General features: G+C 36.6%; 1 protein-coding gene across 1 annotated transcript in view; it reads right to left on the reverse strand.

Moving 5' to 3' along the window:
- DDAH1 (dimethylarginine dimethylaminohydrolase 1) overlaps positions 1 to 23,483 on the reverse strand; it is a gene marked incomplete at its 5' end in the record, with an annotated part of 65,579 nt that overhangs the window by 7,601 nt on the left and 34,495 nt on the right. Inside the window, 3 exons of the mRNA XM_081322404.1 lie at positions 9,209 to 9,328; positions 9,707 to 9,780; positions 10,371 to 10,470. Coding sequence (XP_081178530.1) covers positions 9,209 to 9,328; positions 9,707 to 9,780; positions 10,371 to 10,470 — 294 coding nt within the window. The remainder of the gene's footprint in view (positions 1 to 9,208; positions 9,329 to 9,706; positions 9,781 to 10,370; positions 10,471 to 23,483) is intronic.

The raw sequence follows: 23,483 nt of genomic DNA on the forward strand, positions 1-23,483 counted from the left end.
CTCAGAAGGATTTATCTGTTTCCTCTTCTCAATTACTATTCAATCTTGGGCACCAAGCACCAAATACAGGTAGTCCTCAACGTACAACAATTGAGCCCAAAATTCCTGTTGCTGAGACATTTGTTAAATGAATTTTGCCCCATTTTACAACCTTTCTTGCCACACTTGCTTAGTGAATCACTGCAGTTGTTAAATTAGTAACACAGTTGTTAAGTGAATCTGGATTTTCCCATTGATTTTGCTCATCAGGGTAACAAAAGGTGATCGCATGACCCCAGGATACCTCAACCGTCATAAGTATGAATCAGTTGTCAAACGTCTGAATTTTGATCACGTGGCCATGGGGAGGCTGCAACAGTTGTCAATGTGATAAATGGTTGTAAGACACTTTTTTCAATGATGTTGTAACTTTGAATGGTCACTAAATGAACTGTTGTAAGTCGAGGATTGCCTGTACTTTATTGTCTCATTTGTAGGCAAGACTACTTATTAATTTTCCTTTCCTGGAGTAGCCAATTCCAGAATGTGAAGCAGGGAGATTACTACTCAGTCCAGACTACCTTAAATTTGAGTCAGCCAGGATCGAACTCCTGGTTGTGGGTAGAGTTAGCCTGCAATACTTGCATTCTAACCATGCGCCACCACAGCTCAGTGTTCAGTACTGTTCGAGACACTTCTTATACTGGCTCAGTTTCTGCTCATTAAAATAAGTCTCTATTTCTTCATCTCTCCTACCAAAAACCCAGACACAGGACTGATGATAAATGGAAGACAATGTTAGCTAAATCCTGCACAAAGGTCTATAAAGGAGGTAAGAAAAACTCCTGTGGAATATGCCCTATGTAATATATTCTCTGTTATAATAGTTACATTTTTAATGTATTTATTTTGTTGCACACTGCCTAGAGATGTTTGATGAGGTGGCAAAAATATGGAAAGTAAGTAAAGTAATATAGAAGAACAATTCAATAGTGGAAAACGTAATGATCCACACCAGCCAAGCATTTCAGGTGTAAAATGTATCACTATTTCAGTTCTCATAATAGCCGCTGATGAACTAGAAGATGTCTGCTAGAAAGTATTCTAGCAAAGAGGCATGAAAATATTAATTTTATTTGCTGGCATATAAATATATAGAAGTAGTTAAGTACTTTAAATTTGGGGCCTGCATCTTCACTTTCTGAGATTTGCTTGAATGGCAGGAGACAGGAGCAGGCGTGAAGGCAGTTTCACATGATGGTTGGCACCCTGTCCCACATCCAAAGCCAACTGGTGACCACTTAGCTCAGGAGTGTCAACCTCGCAATGTCACGTGACATGTCACGACATATCGTGACTTTTTTTTGCCATTGCCGGCAATGGAGTGAGCGTAGTTTCACTATGATGCATCCAGCCCGTGGGTCGGCAGTTTGACATCCCTGCCTTAGCTCATATTTCCTTCTTTATATTAGACACCTCTGAATAATATTTAAATAATTTTATTAGGCCCTGAATTTAGGAAAAGGTTTCCCCCCCCCAAAACAGACATCAGGCTGTCTGGCTTTAACTTCCACCAGTATAATAGATATTGCTGGTTGTTTTTATGATCTGAAGCTGCAAGTATATATTTCCAAAATGAAGACTTCTCAACACACTTTTGTGCTCTTTGCCTAGATCATCTCTTCAGACAGAGTATTAACAAGTCTACTATATCTTTTTTAAACTTATACGCCTCTCATCTCCTTCCTTGCCTCCTTAGACATTTTTCTGGTGATTCATTAATTCTGCGGTACTCTTAATGTGCCATGAACTGTTTTGCCAAGGTCACAATTCAGCATTAACCACTCCATAAGAAGTCCTGCAAAAAGAAAAGGCCTATCCAGGAAAAGGCTCAAGGAAATGGCTAAAATTGTTGTTGTGCTGACAAATTTTTGAGAATGAACATCCTGTTTCTTGGAACATGCACAAGGGAAGAAATAGGAAACTGATCCTCAGAAAAGCAAAGGAAAATGAACAAGAGAAACAAAGTTCCTATTTACGTAAGCCAAGTTGACAGCTACCTCCGCTTTAGATGCTTAAAGATGCGTAACCTAAGAGGGTTCCTGAATTCCTTACATTCCCACAATACTTTGGAATGGAAGAATGCCTTTATCAAACCAAATCTGTATTACGGTCATAGTTCAGCAGTAGGAAAGTGGGGTACATTCATTAAAAACAAAAAGGATAAGTCAACAATAAAAGAAAAATAAAAAGCTAGAAGATATAAAACATATAAATGAAAAACTGCAAGTATACAAAGTGAGAATCTAAAAGAAGGGATAGGAATATTACACATGTGTAGGGAATTATAAAAAGGTTAGACTGTGGAAGGCTATCAAATTATGAAACATTCTAATATTCTGTAGCATCCTAGGTGCTCATTAAATCTTGTATATAAAGTTGAGTCCCAAGCACAGGTCATAATCCAATGAATAGGATGCCTACATCAATTACCACATTTGGAGTATTGGTTTACAATTCTATAATAAGGCAAGGAAAATGCTTGTTAACTCAATGATTGAATTAAATGTGTTATGTTAACACAGCTACTATTTATCTTACTCATTACTTGAGCCTAAAGTTTATTAGAATTCTAGATGGCTGCTTAAGACCGCAATCCCAATATCTATAAAGATATGTCCAAGAATATAGACATTTTGATTATGCCACATAATATATTTAGCTTTCCTACATTATACCATGAATTGTCTATGCTTCCATAACTTTCACAAAATCAGATATAAGCTTAATTTTTCAGTTGAGATAATTCATGTATGTAGCTGACCAAATGTTTCTCTGGAACATAAACCATGTCCATATTCCTGGAATTTAGCAACTTTGCATCAAAATAATATGAATTGCACTGTTGGATCAAGTTTCACTTACGCATTGTAGACTTACACTTTTCCCACTATTGTCCCTGCACAACTGGGTGTGTGCTGTCCTCAGCTCAGAGGTAACCCTGAGTCATCAAGACCCATATCCCTTGTTCCCCACACACTGTTTACTTTTATCAAGCTTTATTCTATAAAATAATTTGCAAACAAGACTGAGTCCAATTAAAGAACAATGGCTTTAGTACAGAGCAATTAACGTGTTGAATCAAAACAATACTTCTGAAAAAGAATTCAGGAAGAGGAGAAAGAAACAGCAGCTGCATGGAAAACTCCTATTCAAAAGTAATTAGTCACGTCTTTTACACTTTTACCTCATTCTTCATAATTACATATTAGGAGAAGTTAGTAATTTCCTGCACTTTCTGTTTATTTCCTATTTATTGTTCCTTTTACCTCGATAATATAGTAGCTATGTAACACCACCACAAGCTCCATGGCATTTTAAACTACATTTCACAACTTGGGCAAGGTCTGAGAAGAATCTCAATAATTTATTAAGGATTATGAATTCCTATTAGCAATTAGACAAAATTCTATTGTGACAATAAAAAGAGGGAAAAGGACTATCAGATAGATAGATAGATTTGTTGTTGTTAGTTGCGAAGTCGTGTCCGACCCATCGCGACCCTATGGACAATGTTCCTCCAGGCCTTCCTGTCCTCTACCATCTTCTGGAGTCCATTTAAGCTCACGCCTACTGCTTCAGTGACTCCATCCAGCCACCTCATTCTCTGTCGTCCCCTTCTTCTCTTGCCCTCAATCTTTCCCAGCATTAGGCTCTTCTCCAGTGAGTCCTTCCTTCTCATTAGGTGGCCAAAGTACTTGAGTTTTAGCTTCAGAATCTGGCCTTCTAAAGAGCAGTCAGGGTTGATCTCCTCTAGGACTGACCGGTTTGATCGCCTTGCAGTCCAAGGGACTCGCAGGAGTCTTCTCCAGCACCACAGTTCAAAGGCCTCAATTCTTTGGCGCTCAGCCTTTCTTATGGTCCAACTTTCACTGCCATACATTGCAACTGGGAAGACCATAGCCTTGACTATACGCACTTTAGATAGATAGATAGATAGATAGATAGATAGATAGATAGATAGATGATAGATAGATAGAAAATAGATAATTCTCTTGAATGACATTATGTTATGGATAGCTCCATGGTAGCATAATGTACATACACTGTGTACATTTTTTAACAGACACTTGCATATATATTGTGTTTTATAAGGATAAATAATGAGAAGAACAGTTCAGATCCACTTGGAGACGTACATTTCAAAAAAGCAACACATCTTAACTATAGTTCTAAGATTTGCAACTTAAAATTATGCCTCATTAGCAGTTTCACTCTAGTCATGGATGGAATTGTCCATGATACTTTTTGTTTATTTGGTGTTTGCATGTCTTATTTATGTCCATACTTCACATAGCCATCTTATTACCCTACTGTAAATATGCCCTATGAAAAATTATGGTTCCTACAAATTTAGAAATAGTATTACTGAAATTAGCATCTTCGGTAACAGATTGTTTGGGACATACCAAAACAGCAGTAATCAACACCTACCATGCTGAAATATGCTACAAAATTTATATGGCAACATTATGGATAAATATCTTACATACCTCCCTAATAAGCTTGTCAAGCCCTTTTAGCTAATGCCATTTATTATTTTGTATTATATTACTTTAATATCCCATCTTATAAGGAGATTTACCTTTATTCCAATAACAAATCTATCAGGCAGAGCTCAGAGATTGCAACCAGCACTGATTTGTCCATGTGCTAAGAAGGACTTGAACCTGAACTCCATTTTGCCAGGCACAACACCTGGCAACTAGGTTTAAGCAGCTTCAAGGAGGGCTATTGTACAATCTACTCAGATGTTTCCGGATCATGTCATCCATCTTTATCCTATCCTACTTGTACTAGCAATAGCAGTAACACTTAGACTTATACACACACAGCTCTATAATGCTTTACACCACTCTCTGAGCGGTTTGCAAATGGCAGCATATTGCCCCTAACAATCTGGGACCTTATTTTACCAACCTTGGAAGCATGGAAAGCTAAATCAACCTTGAGTCAGTCAGGATCGAACTCCTGGTTGTGGGTAGAGTTAGACTGCAATACTGCATTCTAACCATGCGCCACCACAGCTCAGTGTTCAGTACTGTTCAAGACACTTCTTATACTGGCTTAGTTTCTGCTCATTAAAACAAGTCTCTATTTCTTCATCTCTCCTACCAAATACCCAGACACAGGACTGATGATAAATGGAAGACAATGTTAGCTGAATCCTGCACAAAGGTCTATACAGGAGGTAAGAAAAACTCCTGTGGAATAATATGCTCTATGTAATATATTCTCTATTACAATAGTTTTATTTTTAACTATTTATTTTGTTGCACACTGACTAGAGATGTTTGATGAGGTGGCAAAAATATGGAAAGTAAGTAAAGTAATATAATATAGAAGAATAGTTCAGTAGCAGAAAACCTAATGATCTATACCAGCCAAGCGTTTCAGGTGTAAAATGTATCACTATTTCAGTTCTCACAATAGCAGTTGATGAACTGGAAGATGTCTGCTAGAAAGTATTCTAGCAAAGAGGCATAAAAATATTATTTTTATTTGCTGGCATATAAATATATAGTAGAACTTAAGTCTTACTGGGAATGTAGATTACCATACACACAACCCTAAGTGTTTGAAATGACAGGTGGGTTGCAGCAAAAGGGATTTGTTCATTAGCATCTTTTCAACTATTGCTTCAGCGGCACTCTACAAACTGCTAAAAATGACTCTAGGAACAAAAGACAGGATAGTGTGACCAGGTTACGCAAAGCATAAGGCTGATGCAGAGACGTACTGAGTAGCATGAAATCTATGTTTTGATACGTTAGAGATAGTGAGGATGGTTCACTGTTGGTATGCAAAAAAGAGCAGTATGAAGAGAATTAGTCCCACCATAATGCTAGGTGTTCTGGAGTAAAAAAAAAAGGTTGTTTACTCCTGACCTACTCAAACAAAAGAATGCAAGTTACTTCATTTTTTTCACTATATCAATACAACAGATGCAGTCAGGGCACAATCATTGATCTGGGATTAAAATATCTCCTTATACAGTCTGTATATTGACATCTACTAGATCAGTCATGTCAAATTCGCGATGTCACGTGATGTGCAACGTATCAGGACAGTTTTGCCATTGCCGGCAATGGGGTGGGCGCGGCTTCTTCATGATGCATCCGGCCCGCAGGCTGGCAGTTTGACACCTCTGGACTAGATGATCATCCTTTTTCTCTCTGTGCTCTTTCTTCCTTAACTAAAAATGGTATGCGCAATTGTCTCAGTTCACAACTGGGCAACCATGAAGGCCGAGTATTCAATGATGCTAAGACATTTTTAAGAATTCTTCTACATGCTTCTCCAACCTAGCACTCTCTGTCTGTGGGTGGAGCCACAGCTTCCAAAACAGCCAACTAAGGGCCAACCTGTCTCCTGCAGTCCAAGTTAAATTCTGAACATTTCAACTTTGGGACTGCAGTTATAAGTCATATTTTAAAGTTCTGTGCTACACAGTAATACTGTTCTAGAATACAGGTAGTCCTCAACTTACAACAGTTTGTTTAGTCAGCAGGGGTAGGCAACCTTGGCTCTTTTATGACTCATGGACTTCAACTCCCAGAATGGTTGGCTGGCTCAGGAATTCTGGGAGTTGAAGTCCACGAGTCACAAAAGAGCCAAGGTTGCCTACCCCTGGTTTAGTGACTCGTGACTATTTTTCACATGACCATTGCAGCATCTCCTTGATCACTTGATCAAAATTCAGACCATTGGTAACTGACTCATATTTGCGCCAGTTGCAGTGTCCTGGGATCATGTGATCACCTTCTGTGTCCTTCTGACAAGCAAAGTCAATGGGGAAGCCAGATTCACTTAACAACCGTGTTGCTAACTTAACAACTGCAGTGATTCACTTAACAACCGTCTCGCTTAGCAACAGAAATTTGGGACTCAGTTTTAGTCATAAGTCGAGAACCTTATCTGTACCACATCAAGGAATAAACATATGAAATTATGGAATATTACATTGGTATAAGCTGAAGGGCAAAGCAAATGTTTGTGGGCATCTGTGAAAAAGTCAATAGACAGAAGATCTCCCAATCAGCCCTTCCTGTGTAAGAGCATTTGTTCAACTTAGGAGAAAAACCCTTTCAAAACCAGCTATGGGATACTCCACCCTGGTCAGTCACTAGATGGAGCCATCTATATTTAGTTCTTATTCTTGTGAAATCTGAATGCATCTTTGCATTCTTGGATCTAAATTCTTTTCAGTCAAAGAGGGCATTATTCAGACCTTATGACATTGTTCCTTGCCACACAATTTGTTTCCACATTTTATGGATCATCACTATCATCACCACCACAGGGCAATGTATTTAACTGTATATACCCTTAACAAACAATAAAATGCTGGTGCCAAGCCTGATTTCTTTAGAAAGGTATTTTAAATTGGGATGTTGCTTCAGGGAACAGTCCTCTACTATTTTGTGGACAAAAATATTACTTCTGTTTCATCTGTTACATGGGGAAGGCTTTCATCCCCCATACAGATAAATGCAGGCTGATTGTAGAGGGTGCATTATTTCAAATATTTCAATTCCAAGCCACTTAGAGCTCTAGAAATGAGCATCTTGAAATGGCCTTTTTGCTGAACTGGCAGCCAATGAAATTCTTTCAGAACTGATAAAACAGGACTCCAAAACTATATTAGGCTAGCTAATTTCCTATACTTGATACACTTCTAAAGCCATTTTTAAGACATCTTGCAAAATACACATTACAGTAATCTAATTTAGAGATTTTTCCAGGAAATACTGATGTTGACAACCTAATGGCACTGAGATCATTAGAAATTCTAGTCATAATGCAGAATGAAGGAGTACAACTGTTCCTTCAGAGTGCAATGCCACCCAGAACAGATAGCAGACCAACTTCTTGAAAACAGTTATTGCCAATAACACAATGCTTTCATTGTGACAAAATAATAGGGATGGGAAGGGACCTTGGAGGTCTTCTAGTCCATCCTGTGCTAAGTATGTAATCCTCATATAATTCTGAACTAAGAGCTACCCAGTCTTTTCTTGAACATCTCCAGTGATGGAGCATCCACAACTTCAGGCAGCTTAACAGCTCTCACACTCATGAAATTCCTCCTTAGTTCAGGTTTAGATCTCTTACTATAAAGATTCTACTCACTGGTTTTTGTCTTACCCTTAATTTGAGCGAAAATAAATCCGCTCCCTGTAACATGTGTCAGAAGACTGTCATGTTGTCTCCCATTGGACTTCTTTTCTTGAGCTAAACATATCAAGTTCCTTTCACTGTTCATGACAGGATTCAGCCTTTGTGACCTTTACAATCTTGTTTCACTTCTCTGCACTCTTATAGGTGCAGAGTTCTGGGTACACTCATCCTAGTTCTGAGTACATTAATCCCTCACACCATCAGAATGTGGGGAACAGGCAGATGAACACAGATTCTGCAGTACAAAATGTAATATTTCACTTATCACTTCCGATACTTAATTTCTGCTCCAGTATATCCACAAATAGGATATACAATATTTTGTTGCAATGAGAAGGCAACCATGTCATTCCCTTCTCCTGCTTTTTTTGTTGCATGACTGAGCCTAATAGGGTGGCTTGCACCTCTGAAACAATGCCTTCTGGTGAGACCTAGTAGGTATGGCTTTTCTATGGTGGAGCCTTCAGAAAGGTGTAAAAAACTGACTTTTTTCTTGGGCTTCGGGCCTGGGATGAATGGAAGGATATGAACAGAGTGATGTGAAAGCAATTTTCTGGTTCAGCTATTGATGCTTTGGATTTAACTGAACTCACCCAATTTGCAATGTGTTCAAGTTGGGCAGCTAATACATTTTCTAAGTAAATAAGTAAATCAGCAGTCCATTGATTTTACTCCTAGAGCAATACTGTAATGTCAGAATTTTTCTTCTTCTCATGACTGCAACCAGGGAGATTAATTTTCCATGCTTGCTGCTATTCTAATAATGAACAACTCTCTGCCCCCCCATTTTGTGATTTTATTTATAACTTTAGAAACCTGCATATTAATATAGCATGCATTGAACCACATCAGGCTGAATTTGGCCCTTCGTTTCAAATTTGTGGAGACCAGATTTTTTTTTATATACTTGCAACCTATACGTACTGTTGCTTTTTTAACAGAAAATGCTGTTTAGAAACAATACACAGGCAATGTTCATAATGTTTACCTTGAGGGCTTTCTGTGCAACTTCACTTGAACCAATAGCAATGAGGTTTGGTCCAGCCATGCTGCAAAAACTTTTCAAATGCAAGGAGTCAGCAACAGGGACTGTAGAAACAGCATAATCCTGTATATAAATGAGGTATTTGCAAAAGAATTGTTTAGATTAATTGCATTATAAATTAAGCCAATTACATAGGTAGTCCTTGATTTACAACCATTCAATGGCCATGCAAAATTACAACAACGTTGAAAATAATGACCTAAGACTGATCCTTGCATGACCATCACATCACCCCCATGATCATGTGATCAAAATGGCTTATGGCCATGTGTGTTAATATGTTTAATACACCCCAGTTGATTAAAATAAATTACATGATGGTCTGGTGTTGGAGAGAAACCATCCCAGTCAGGAGGCAGACTCAAGTGAGGAACTGTACAAATTCCCATACCTTGCACCGGTATTTTTATCCCCAGAAAGAACATCTGTAAATCTGCTAACCTTAAAGGTGTCTGCCAGAATTTCTGCACCACGATGATTGGTCCGCTTTGAAAGACCCACAAAAAATTCCCGACCTTAAAAGCAGAAAAATACATTTTTCTTTAAAGCAGCATCCAAAAAGTACCAAAAGTGTGTTATAATGGGGCTATTGCAAACATTTTTTCGTTATCCTTTTATCACTTTCCTAATCAGGCTATGATTTTACTTACACTTTCCTGTTCAGGCTATAAACTTTACACTTTTTAAACATTTTACATTTTATTATTTTGTCTTTTCCCTGCTTGTAATAAACTATATAAGACCATTAAGAGCTAAATGTTACCAATATTGTACAAAGAAAACTATCTGTAATTTACAATATATGTTACAACTAAGGTCAATGTCAGAAGAAATCTTTTTTTTAATCTTTCATAATACATAACACGTATCACATGACATAATGCCAATAATACTTATTATATTTTTTCTCCTTCACTTGCTATTATACAAGGGCGAATTTTATCTTAGAAAAAGATTTGCTGTATCGAAAGTCAATGATAGGAAAGCAAATTTTCTAATTTAATGTTGTGTTTGGAGAATTTTCACATACTGTGATAAGTCAAAATGCTATAATCAACCTGTCTGCGGAATTCAAACATTAAAAAGATTTTTAACCTTACTATACCTGTAAATAAAACATCTCCTCCATCTAAGGTTGCCTGATCATCTGTCATCTCTACAATATTCAGACTAAGACTGTTAAGTGCTGTCTTCATTGCTTCAACCTGTTTGAAAAAATGAAACAAAATTTAGAATCTATTTTAGTGATGCCAACTTAAAATATCTGCACATTTCTGGACTTCTGGGCTTCTAGTCTAACTGAACCACACTTCTTTTAATAAGTCAGCTTTATTAAACTTTAAAATGAGTACAAAAAACATTTTTTTAAAAAAAATCACAATTCACTGTAAAACTTACAATGACTTTGTCTGACTTGGAATGCTATCTTGAAGAATAATGATCATAGCATATTTTGATGAAATAATTTCCCTGCATTTCTGTTATATACAGCTTGGTAATTTAAACCTCTGGAGAAAATGTAAAACATATCCAGTACAATTTCTTTGATGGCCACATTAAAGTACTGCAGGTATTTTGATTCAGTTATATATTTGCCCCAGTTTTGAACTAGAATATTTCTAGGCCAAGTCATCTTTGAACTTGCTGTTAAAAAATGTCAACTATGTTAATGTATGGAGATATAAAAAAAGCAGTGCATGTAATAAGTAACTAAGTATTCCAAGCTGCACACTTATCAATAAATACAGAACTGCTTTGCTATAATTTTTGTATCAAGTCTTGCAAATTATTTCTTGAACTACAATTAGATATTTAATATGGTCAATCTTAGATGCTTTGGTGTTACAACAGTAAAACAATATTTGTTACTTGACAAAGAATAAATGGTTTTCAACTGTGCCATATTCTTCAGTGATCATGGATGTTATTGCAGCTATAATTATGCACTATAGATTTCTACCACGCTCACAGTTTGTATAAACTGAAAGGTAACATACGTGGTTTCCAAATTCTGTGTTTTTGATAGGATTGTATACACACTGGATTGCATTCAGGATACTAAACTCACAATCTTAGAAATAGTCATCAGACTAATATAAGATGGATGAAAGCGTGGGATATAAATGGAATTAAAATAAAAAATAAATAAATAAAAAAATAAAATTAGAGACACATTTTTGGAAATATCAACACTTATGCTGGTACATAGACTGCAATGTCTTCTAATGGAAAGCAATACCAAGAGAACTCTGCAAGGCTGAGAGCATGCTAGTTTGTTCTCTTAATACTGAAAAAAGCAGACAAAAGAAATAAGAAGATAAATGGCATTCTTTTTTTAAAAAAAGGAATTTCCTAATGCTATCAAAATTCAAATATGGAGCCATTTTTAATATTATAAATTAATGCTGTTTGTAAGTATGATACTATATTAGCTAAGTAAATGGGGTAAAAAGGATTAAATTTATATTAAAGACAATGATCAAATTATCAGTCTGAGGTCTATCAACAATATCTTAGATGTTCTATACACATTTCAAGCTTTTGTCTTTTATCTTTTGCTGGGCTAAACTAGATGTAGTATCATACAGACGTGCTACTTAATTTATTTGATGTATTTTTATCTACCTTTTACTTTTATTAATTATAGGTTTATGTATTTTTATTGTGCTGTTCTTTGATCTAAAGGTGTTAATAAAGGCTTTGGTTTGATTTGACATCATCAGATCTAGTAATCTCTTTCCTAAAAGTAGGCAACAATAGTGGGATGCAACATTGGTAAAAAGGATTAAACTTTTCCCCACCAACACTGATCTCTGATCAAAATAATCATTTCCAGTAATGCTTGTTTGCTTCAGTTTAGGTGTTTGCTTAATTCCAAAATGACTCTGGGCAGTTCGCCATATAATAAACCATAAAACCGCAACACAAAGCAAAATAAGATGGGGTTTGGTCACGTCACAACCAGGTCTTGAGGCCTTACAGAATGCCAATACAGTGTCAAATCACACAGCATTCAGATGGGATCTCATTCCAGAAGGCAGGTACTGCAACAAACGAAGGGGCTTTGGAGTATGCCAGATCTGCCAGCTGCTACTAGATGGGTAGAAAATACGGGAGATGGATGGTCCATCAAATAACCTGACCCCATGTCATGTAGGGCATTATAGATGATGACCATTGCCTTAAATTTCTCCAGAAAAATACAGGCAGCTGGTGTAGTTTGTAAAACAGTGGTGTCACATGGGCATACTGAGGCATGCCCACCACTAGCTGCACCAATGCATTCTGGACTAGATGAAAATTCTGAGTGGTTTTCATGGGCAACCCATTATAGAGTGCTTTGCCATAGTTGAGTCTTCAGTGACCAGGGCATGAGTCCATGAAGAGCCAGCCAACCCAGGAAGGGGCATTACTATGGGATTAATTCAATCCTTATTTTTTTCATTAACTCTAGACCACATAAACATATATTGTCCCATCCAGAAGAATAAGAACACAAGGAATAAGTGAGGAAGACTGATATTAAGCACCGAGCAGACATCTTAATACTGAAGCTAAGTCCATGATATGCCTAAGCGCAGCTCCTTCAAGACTGAAATCCACAAGCCTAAGTGCACCCATCCATCCCCAAAACAATGTATTTAGAAATCTATTTAGAAATCACACACAGTGATGATATGCCAGGCCTATAAAATATAAAATGGTTTAATTAAATAATTTAATTTACCGGTAATTTAATTAATAAATAATAAATATCCTGTAGAGATTAGGGAACTTAAACTTTTAGATGTGTTGTAGTTGAAATATCCTGTAGAGATCAGGGAACTTAAACTTTTAGATATGTTGTAGTTGGGGCATGTCTTTATTTCTTGGAATCTCAACAAGTGATTGAGATTGTGTACTGTATTGTGATGTTGGCCTCTACTGGTGGAGTGTACCTTGGCAAAACGATGCAGAAAAGGGGGTGGTAGGATAGGTTGGCTCATCACTTTTACATCCTCAATTCAATTCTGCTTCAGTTTCAGGTATTTTTAAGGAAACCTAATTATTTATCTCCAAATCTAATTTTGAAACTATTCCTTCTCAGATGTTGTTGCACAAAAATGAATTGCCACTCATTGTTTAGGCTTCTAAACAATATTATGAGACATGTAGTTGCCATTTTTGATTAATTTTCATCTATACTGTTTTACATGATAAGAAATGCTGAACAATGAAATGTTAAAACAAATTCCTTTTTTTTAATTTTAACAAAACTTTACATAAGCAAGACAATGGAATGATGCTGTGACAGAAAGCAGTTCTGTGTGATCTGTTATCAATGGAATCGATGGTTACTTTCATAGGATGATCTCTTTATACACTGTAGGTATCCAGGATAAAATGCATTCTTTATGCAGTTTCTTGTGTTTAAAACCTATCCTTTGGTAGTGTAAAATTTGACTTTTGATTTGCAAAATATAAGCTACCAATGTCTATATTTGACTGAAGATAAATTACAGTTTGGATGCAAACTCTGCCATTGATTAAAAGGAATCAGTGAGACTTCAGTTGTGAATAACATGTTCCACTGATTCCAGTAACTTGATTCTATGTTTTATTAAGTATGGATGAGTGTATAACATTGCAGCTTTCAAAAAAAACCCAGATGATTTTCACTTGGTGGATTTTTTCCACTGGAATATCATCAGGTGGAACCCCCACATCTTTTTAAGGTCCTACTTTAGAAATAAAAGGGACATGGTGGCTCAGTGGGTTATGACGCTGAGCTTGTTGATCAGAAGGTCGGCAGTTTGGCGGGTCGAATCCCGAGTGCCGCGTAGCAGAGTGAGCGCCTGTTACTCGTCCCAGCTTCTGCCAACCTAGCAGTTCGAAAGCACGTAAAAATGCAAGTAGGAAAATAGGGACCACTACGGTGGGAAGGTAACAGCGTTCCGTGAGCCTTTGGCATCTAGTCATGCCGGCCACATGACCACGGAGACGTCCTCGGACAAGCGCTGGCTCTTCGGCTTTGAAATGGAGATGAGCACCGGCCCCTAGAGTCGGAAATGACTAGCATGCATGTGCGGGGGAACCTTTACTTTTACCTTTTTACTTTAGAAATAAAAATGCACATTTATAAGAGTAGAGAAACTGTGTCTATCATTCTCTAAACGGTGCATCTGTACGTAGCCTTTATATACATCTGCATATAGTTTCAACTTAAGATAAAATACTAATACTTTATAATAAGAATTTCCCACTGGTATATTAAGCACTTGAATGGTTAAGCCTTCATTGCTTTGTTCCCCATTTTTCCTCCTTCCTAATAAGCACATTCCTGTTGTGAGATGGAATGTATCTAATCCGTAATAAGTCTGGTTGAGAGACTCTGGGTTTAGGCCAACTGAACTTTGTTTGAAGGGAAAGAATATTAAATCTATTTGATGGCATTTGTAAGAATCTGGTTTCCTCAACCCCTGGACCTTAAAATGGAGATCATTACTCAATGCACAGATGCCGTTCATCAGGGTTTTTTTTAACTGCTGCATGTAAAATACCTGTCTCCTCTATATTTGTGCCAACATATTTTAAATGCAAGACATGATTTAGAAATTATTTCCCGGTGCTCAGTTATCACAGCTCTGGCAACTAAACAAATGGTTTTCAACTGAGAGGAAATATGACAGGTTGATAAGCAGAAGAAGGAGAAGAAAATTAATCCTTCATTGCAAGCAATTTACAAAACAGGCTTGTGACTAGTAATGATTATAAATATGTTTATGCAAACATGGATCTACAATCGAGATGCTCTACTTTACTTTGCATGCATTCTTTGAAAGTGCCAGTGCAACAACTCTATTGTAACCTAAACTCATACAAAAATCCAAAATGCCATTTAAAGGCCAATAAATTTTCCAGCGCATAACTGCTTTGTCTGATACTTACTGCTGCACTAGTCAGAATTGGGAAAAGTGAGTGAATATCATCCTCAGTCCCCAAACCATTCTCAAAGAAGTGACAGTACAAGCTAGCCTATTAGCAACAAACAACAGCAATAACCATAACAATAAAAGGCAGGTTTGCTTGGAATAAAGGGCAGCTTTATTTGGAGCAGTTTACTTGATGAGAGGATACATTTGCCTTCCCCAGGTCCTTGGAAAGGACTTGATAGGTAGACCAAACATGCCAGATCCAGTCTGAAGATCCGGCTGACTGTGCGACTAATAATAACAATAACAATAATAGAAAACTGGTAAAGCAAACAGATATATAAGCTTTAAAAGACATTTTTTTATTTTTTTCATCATTAAATTCTAAAATTTTTATCACTATCCCCAAACGTGCTCCTTCCTCTAATTCAAACTGATATCAGAACAGATCTATAGGTTATGCATTTAAACTTTTTGGTGTTCTGAATCTTCTCATTTATAACTAAAAATTATGTTTATGTATTTATGCACATATATTCATGCACAAACATGGATCTGAATATTACCCAGATGTGCTGTCTCGTTTAAATTATCACACAATACACCGTGCAGCACTCTAGATACAAAAAAATTGTTTCAGAGTGTGCCCTTTCTGGAATCAAACCTAAAGTGCTGCATGGGCCTATTACAGACTGTGCATTTTCCAAGAAGCCAATATTTACAAATGAAACTGTGCCACCTGGCTCAGTCAGAAGGCATAACATACATGCCCAATCAGTCTTCCCAGAGCTACATTTCTACATACTAATACATTTTTTTCATCACCTACTGGTTTTAGGAATGTCCTAGTATAGCAGGCTTCAGCGTTGCAGAACAATTAGTCCTTACTTAACTACCCTAATTGGGACCAGGAACTCCATCATTAAGCAAAATGGCCATTAAGCAAAATATCACACGACCATCCTGCTTAGTGATATGCGGTCGTTAAGTGAATCATTCATAGTCATAAACTAGATGGGAAGCTCTCAAATGGCAATCACATGACTGCAAGATGCTGTGACTGTCATAAATGCATGACAGTTGCTAACAGCCCAAACCATGATCCTGTGACTGCTGTAAATGCGAGAACCAATCAGGTCACCTTTTTCAGCACTTGGAACTGTCATTAAAAGGTTGATCTAGACTACCTATATTATCATTCTTACTGCTGTGAATCATTTCAAGGCCTCGCAGTACCAAAAAGTGAAAAAGGAATGTCTCCCTCTCTGTTTGAAGGGATGAAGCAGCATCAAAGAGGAATGCATAATTATTAAGAAGGGGAAAAAATGATAGTGTTTACTTGAAAATTCGCATTCAAAACTGTAATGACATAAAAGAACAAGTAAGTTAGAACTCCAGAGAGTATCTGTGTAAGTTATGGAGATAAATTATGGAAGTATAGAAACACTTAATTAGTTAATTACCATGCTGCAAAAACATCAATTAAAAATTGATTGAATAAAGATGATGGAAATAACCCCTCCAAAATTAAGCCAGAGTCATGTATGCTGACAAAGCAGTATTTTGAATACTTTTCTTTGCACAAAGTAACAATTGGCTATTTTGCAAGACGTCGAACTAAAGAGGCTTAATCTATTCTGCCTGGACATGCACGGCAGGCCAAGAATGCACCTGCATAAGCCAAGCATTCATTATCTTTCAGACACCTAATATCCCATGATACTAGAGTGACTGCTAATTCCAACTGTACCATTGACCACATGCCATGTGCCTCCCCCTTTTGAAGGCAATGAAAAGTATTTAAAATTCATGAAGCTTGCTGAAAGCTCAGCTATCACATTCTACTCATTCCAAAGTGCATGGGAAAGAGATAGCATAATGGACATTTCAACTAGAGCTATTATTGTCCATGAATAACCAATATTCTATTAAATTGCTAATAGACCTGCTGAGAATGTTGATAACAATCAAACCATATAAGAACATTCCTTTTTCCTAACAATGAGATGTTCTCCAATTCTGTGTTTGTTTGTTTGTTCAGAGCTTGACACAAAATATTCAGAATACTTACTCCATTTCAGAGAACACTAGCGATTCTATTTTAACTGCCTGCTATTTCCTGCTCCTAGAAACTCTTCATATTGAGTCCTCCCTTTTAGTTATCATTCTTATTTAGAAAAGAAACTTTATAAAATAAATAATAAATAAGAATTCTTATGTGTAAAACCAAACAGTAAGCATCTAGCATGGCCATTTATTAAGAGGAAAACATTTTCTGAGATTAGCAAAAAAATAAAAAAATAAAATAAAAAAAATCAATGTTTTGCCAGAGTATGGGGTTAAAATTATAGAACGAAGAATATTGGAATCTTAAAGATTTAAAAGTGCTCTATTTCATATCCAAGTTATGATTTATAGGAATGCATAACACTATCCAATACTGAATGAGTTCCCTGTCTAGATTAAGCAGCAATTTACTCTTAACATTGGAGTACTGCCTGAGGTCATGAAAATAATTCACCGTGACTGATCAAGCGATAATTAATAGTCTTCAAAGACCAAAAAGGAAAATCTCCTAATATTAAATAACTCTTCCACTTCAATGACAATTGAACAGAATTTTTGGTAACAAAAACTACCAAGTTGGCAGCTATATATATTTGAACTGGATGTGGAACATACTGTGGTAAATATACTAAGACAGCCTTCCCTAATAAATTATCCTCCAGATGCATATACTGGACTACAGTTCCCAATGACTTCAGAATACATATAAATGGAAGATACGGTTACGTGTTAGGCTTGCTTTTCCAGAATCAGCATACATTTACAGTATAAATATATGGTAAATATAGTATCATGTGGTTGACTCTCTAAATGGGCCTGAAATACCAGAGTACCAAAATATTTTTGTAGCATCATGACGAATGACACTGGTCTGATTAAAAGAAACACATTTCTGATCTTATCCACATTTGCCTTACATTTCTATTTAAAAATCAGCTAGTTGAGACTCTCGAACATGCATAAGACTGATTCAGGAAGGTATTCTAAACGGATATTTATTTATTTATTTTTAATATAGAGCATATAATGAATCCAATGGATTTTTAGAAGGGGAAATAGATGAATGGTAAGTGAGCACCTGTCCAGCCTAGACGAGTTCAAATCACCAGGACCACATGGATTACACCCCAAGGTTCTGAAGGAACTGGCAGATGTGATCTCAGAACCACTGAACTATATCCTTATTTTTTATATAAATTTTTATCGATTTTAATTGTATGTGATGTATTTAACTTTTAATTTTCCCTGTAAACCGCCCTGAGTCCTACGGGAATAGGGCGGTATATAAATGTAAATAAATAAATAAATTTTCTATTTTTTACAAATCATAGGTGCTTAGTACACCTGGGTACATTTTTTACTTAACAATACATAATAAAATTATTTTATGTCTTTTTTTTTATTCTTCAACATTGCTCTATGAGTTTCTAGACATTCTGGTACTTTCTTAATCGTCTCTTCTTCAAATAATGTTTCTTCAATTTTCAAACGCTAAACAAGATGCAATTCCTACTGCTATTAATACATACCACATACAGAAGTATATGGTTCTTCATCATATTTTTCTAATATTATATCTCCTAAAAAAAGTTCCAATTTATAACATCTTTTCTATCCAGCTCATATCTCAATTAGATTTGCAGTTAAGGTCACCTTATTTTGTCAATACCCTGTTTTCCCAACTCTTATTTCAATTTTGTTTTCCCTTCAGTTTTCAAAATATCTTTATGGGTTACGATTTTCTCCAAATTAATTACATTAAGGTGAGTAAAAACTTCCCTTATTAAGAGCCATCCTGTTATGTTTATGTTTCCCATCTCATACAAAAGTGTACCATCCTAAGTATAAATCATATCTTTCTGAGTATGGTAATCTTTTAGTATCTAAGGGTGATCTGTTTCTTTTAACCGTATTCAAATTCTTGTTTGTTAATATAAGGCCCCATTCAATAGATCAAGTCCTCTATTTTCTTTAGTCTAATTCTAGCTTTCTTTCTTTGACAGATAGGTTTCAAAATCTGTGTATTTAAGTTGTCAAAGAATTTTTTCTCTTTTTTTATAGGTTCTCTTTGTAGTAGGGAAGGCCATTTAGGTAAGCTATTTCTGAAGGGGAATTCAACCCATTCACATTCATTGAAAAACTCCAAAATTCCTCCTCCCTCAGCTTCTCTTTTCATTTCTTGTTTCATTTCTTGCCTGCAGCTATTTTTCTCTACTTTGATGCACATACCGTAAGTCATTCAAACTTCATTTTTCTTCTTCTACAGTTTGGTGGATTTGCAACAGCCGTCTACCCTATATTCTTCTTGGCAGGTACAACCGGTCGATGTCACTTCATGGATGTAGAGCGTGGTGCATATTCAAAAGTTTACACGTTTTCCAGTCTAGGTTCTCCAGTTCAGCCAAAGTCCAGTTGATAATTCCAGCTGGGTAGCGTATCACTGGGACTGCCCATGTATTAATGGCTTTAATTATGTTTCCAGCATTCAGCTTTGATTTTAATATTTTGTGGACTCTCCTGGTGTATTCCTTTTGCGTTGACTCTTTGACTTTTCCATTCAAGACGTTATCTGCTTCCAATATGCCTAGGTATTTGTAACCGTCATCCTTTGCTAGTGCTTTCACAATACTTCCATTTCCCAGTCCTATTCCTTCTATTTTTCCCATTTTTCCTCGTTGCATGGATAATATAGCACATTTACCAAATCCAAAGTCCATTCTGATGTTGCTGCTAAACAGTTGAACTGTGTTGAGTATTGACTCAAGTTCAGTGTGGCTTTTCGCATACAGTTTTAAGTCATCCATGTATAGTAGATGGTTTATCTTGCCATGCTGGCTTGAGATGTGGTATCCCAGTTTTGTGTTTCGTAAGATTACTGTCAATGGAATTAATGCGATGTTGAACAGTAGTGGTGAAAGTGAGTCCCCTTGGAAGTTTCCTCGTCTGATGTTGATTTCACCAATGTTCTCCCCATTTGCTGTTAGAACTGTTTTCCATTTTTGCATATTTGCTTTCAAAAATGTACAGATGTTTTTGCTGATTCCAAAGTTTTCCAAACACGCATTAATCCAGCTAAGGGGTAATGAGTCAAATGCCTTCTTGTACTCAATCCACACCATATTTAAGTTCATTTTCTGTCATTTTGCACTTTTAAGTACCATTTTGTCAATGAGCAGATTTATTATTATTATTATTATTATTATTATTATTATTATTATTATTATTATTATTATAGAATCTAGACAAATGAGAAAGAAATATGATATAAAACATACTATGGCTCAGTTAAAGTACTATGCATTCATTCTTAAGTCAGCAGAATACTACACTGGCGTAACATGTTGGGTACCCACTGACAATCCTTATTCTGCCTCCATAGCCTCTTTTCTGGCCTGCCATCAAGTGAAGGAGTCCTCATTTGGGGTATGCATGCAGGGCATGTTATGCAACCATTCATTAAGACCTCTGGTCTTATTATACTTCCCACTTCAGGAATAACCAGCTGGTGGGAAAGAACCCCCTAATCAAAGCAGTACTGTGACTAGAAATGATTTTGAAATATAAGTAGACCTGCAGGTGTAAACATCTGTCAAATTCATTTCTCCTTTGCTCAGAGAAAGGAAAGCAAATGTAGATTTTAAATTTGTGTCCCCTTAGTTTTAAAGCTAAGTCTATGTTACACCAGGAAATGCAAGTATAGCCATCTTGTCTGGCTGGAGGTGTCAGCCTTGTGAGGTAGTCCAGACAAGAAGCACATTCAGAAGTACTAGCTCTACTTTATTGTAAGGTTACATAAACAGAATCTTGCAAGTCTGAAAGTGCATTTCTTGCCTCTCACCTTTTCAACCTGAGAAATTAGGGAGTCTCCTCTGAGACATTTGACACACCCATATTCCTTCTGCAGGCTAAGCTGCCTCTTATCCAGCCATTGCCCTGGCTATGGCTCTTGCCTCATCTTCCAAAGTCATTTACACGTATCATTACAGAGGAAAGAAAATTTGCGCCCCACCCCAGTGGTGGGATTCAGCCATTTTGCACCACTTCGGCAGAACCGGTAGTTAATTTTTTTGTTGCCCAGGCCCAGAATGGACTTCCAGAAGCGGCATCCATATAGAGAACCGGTTGTTTACATATTTGAATCCCACCACTGTTCCCCCTTTGTCCATGGATCCAAAGGGAGATATTGCAAATAACTAAAACTATCTTTCCCCTTTGTCTGAGCAGGCATGGATCTGTCAAATCTTGTCTTCCATTTGTTTGCACAGAACAACACAAGTTGAGTTATCCGAATTTGCTTCTCTTTGCCTGCTCAGTACCTCATCTGTTGGGTGGGTTGTGAGCTGTCAAGAAAACAAACAACCCCTTCTACTTTATTGTGTAGCTCCCCTACCCAATGGAACAGCTGCAGTTTGGGGAAGAAGGGATGACAAAAGAATATTAGAGCTAATTAAGACGCTATGGTGGATTTATTTCTCCCCCCCGCCACACTAAGTACAGTAGTTAAGATTAATATTATTTAATATTTATAAAGACAGTATTTCCACCGAATCTTTTAAATTCACTGAATCATACAAATTAGTGGAATGAAATATTCTGAAGTTTGCTTGGAATGCTGAATCCTTAATTCAGCACAGATCAAAACCAATGCAAAATCCAACATAGTGTATAGCATATATAGAAAAAGACAGAAAGAGAATCATTTGGCGTCCGGTGGCATAAAGTGTAATAAACTATTATGGTGATGGATATATTTCCTAGTAATATATTTCAAAAACTTGTTGAGTTGTAGAATTTGATCACATTAGAAAGTAGATCTTGCTACCATATGTAAATCTCAAAGAAGGGAATTTTTCTCTAGGATTCTGGTGACCCTCCTGATTTTAATTAATGAAAGCCAAGTTCAACTTCAAATAGCTTCTATCTAGTTTAAACATGTTAGAACACCAAGACTGCCCAAATGCAGCTCAGGATAGGAAGGAAGGAGAAACAGCATGGAGTCAAGCATTTTTTCTTTCAGGCGATATAAGTGCAAAGCACCTTATTTCTTTTAACCTTGATTAAAGAAAGTAGGGCACATTATATAGACTATAGAATTTAACTTCTGACTGCAATTCTTTTTTATTGCTTTTAGAAATATTTATGCTTTAATGTTTTACAGCTTTTAATGTTGTAAGTCACCTCAATGCAAATAAATGTGCTTGCCACCTAAATAAATCAAATAAATAATTTGTTTCTGTTAGCAGATAGAAGAGGGGTCTTCAAACTTGGGCCTTTTATGACTTGTGGACTTCAACTCCCAGAATTCCTCAGCCAGCGTGCCTGGCTGAGGAATTCTGGGAGTTGAAGTCCACAAGTCATAACAGGGCCAAGTTTGAAGACCCCTGAGATAGAAGTTTAAATACTGTAGTGCAATTCTACACGTTTATTCTACAGTAAATTTTACTAAATTAAATGAAACATGTCTAGTAGTGTGATTAGGATTATAAATGATTTTTCCATGTGTATGTGTTACTACAAAGGATTTTAATAATTATTATAAAATTATCTAATTAATAAAGTTACACATACTTTCGTCTTATTATTTTCAGAAAGTAATTTTTTTCTTTTTTAAGTAACAAGGTGGAAGAGTTATTTGGAACAGGTTAGGGCAGGGGTAGGCAACCTTGGCTCTTTTATGATTTGTGAACTTCAACTTCAACTGTGGGTTAGGGTAAATATTGTCATGATCCTCACTACAGGCAGTCCTCAATTTCTGTTGCTAAGCAAGACAGCTGTTAAGAGAGTTGCACCCGATTTTATGACCTTTCTTGCCACAATTGTTAAATGAATCGCTGCAGTCATTAAGTGAATCATACAGTCACTCAGCAAATCTGGCTTCCCCCCTTTGACTGCTTGTTGGAAGCTCCCCGGGAAGTCGCAAATGGCGATCACATGAGCCCAGGATGTTACAAACTTTGTAAATATGTGCAAGTTGCCAAACAGTCAAATTTTGATCACGTGACTGTGGGGGATGTTGTGATGGTCATCACCATGAGGACTGGTCATAAGTCACTTTTTAGTGCCATTGTAACTTTGAACTGTTGCTAAATGAATGGTGGTAAGTTGAGGACTATCTGTATACATTTATAGAACACCTGTCTATGGGTACTTCAACTGCACCACTGTTGTTTTCAAATCCTCAAACCCTCCTAAGTATTATAAAGTTGGCTATGGAATCATCTTGACCTCATTCAAAGACT

Source organism: Vipera berus, assembly GCF_964194415.1.
Source record: "Vipera berus genome assembly, chromosome: 3".
In the NCBI taxonomy this organism is placed as follows: Eukaryota; Metazoa; Chordata; class Lepidosauria; order Squamata; family Viperidae; genus Vipera; species Vipera berus.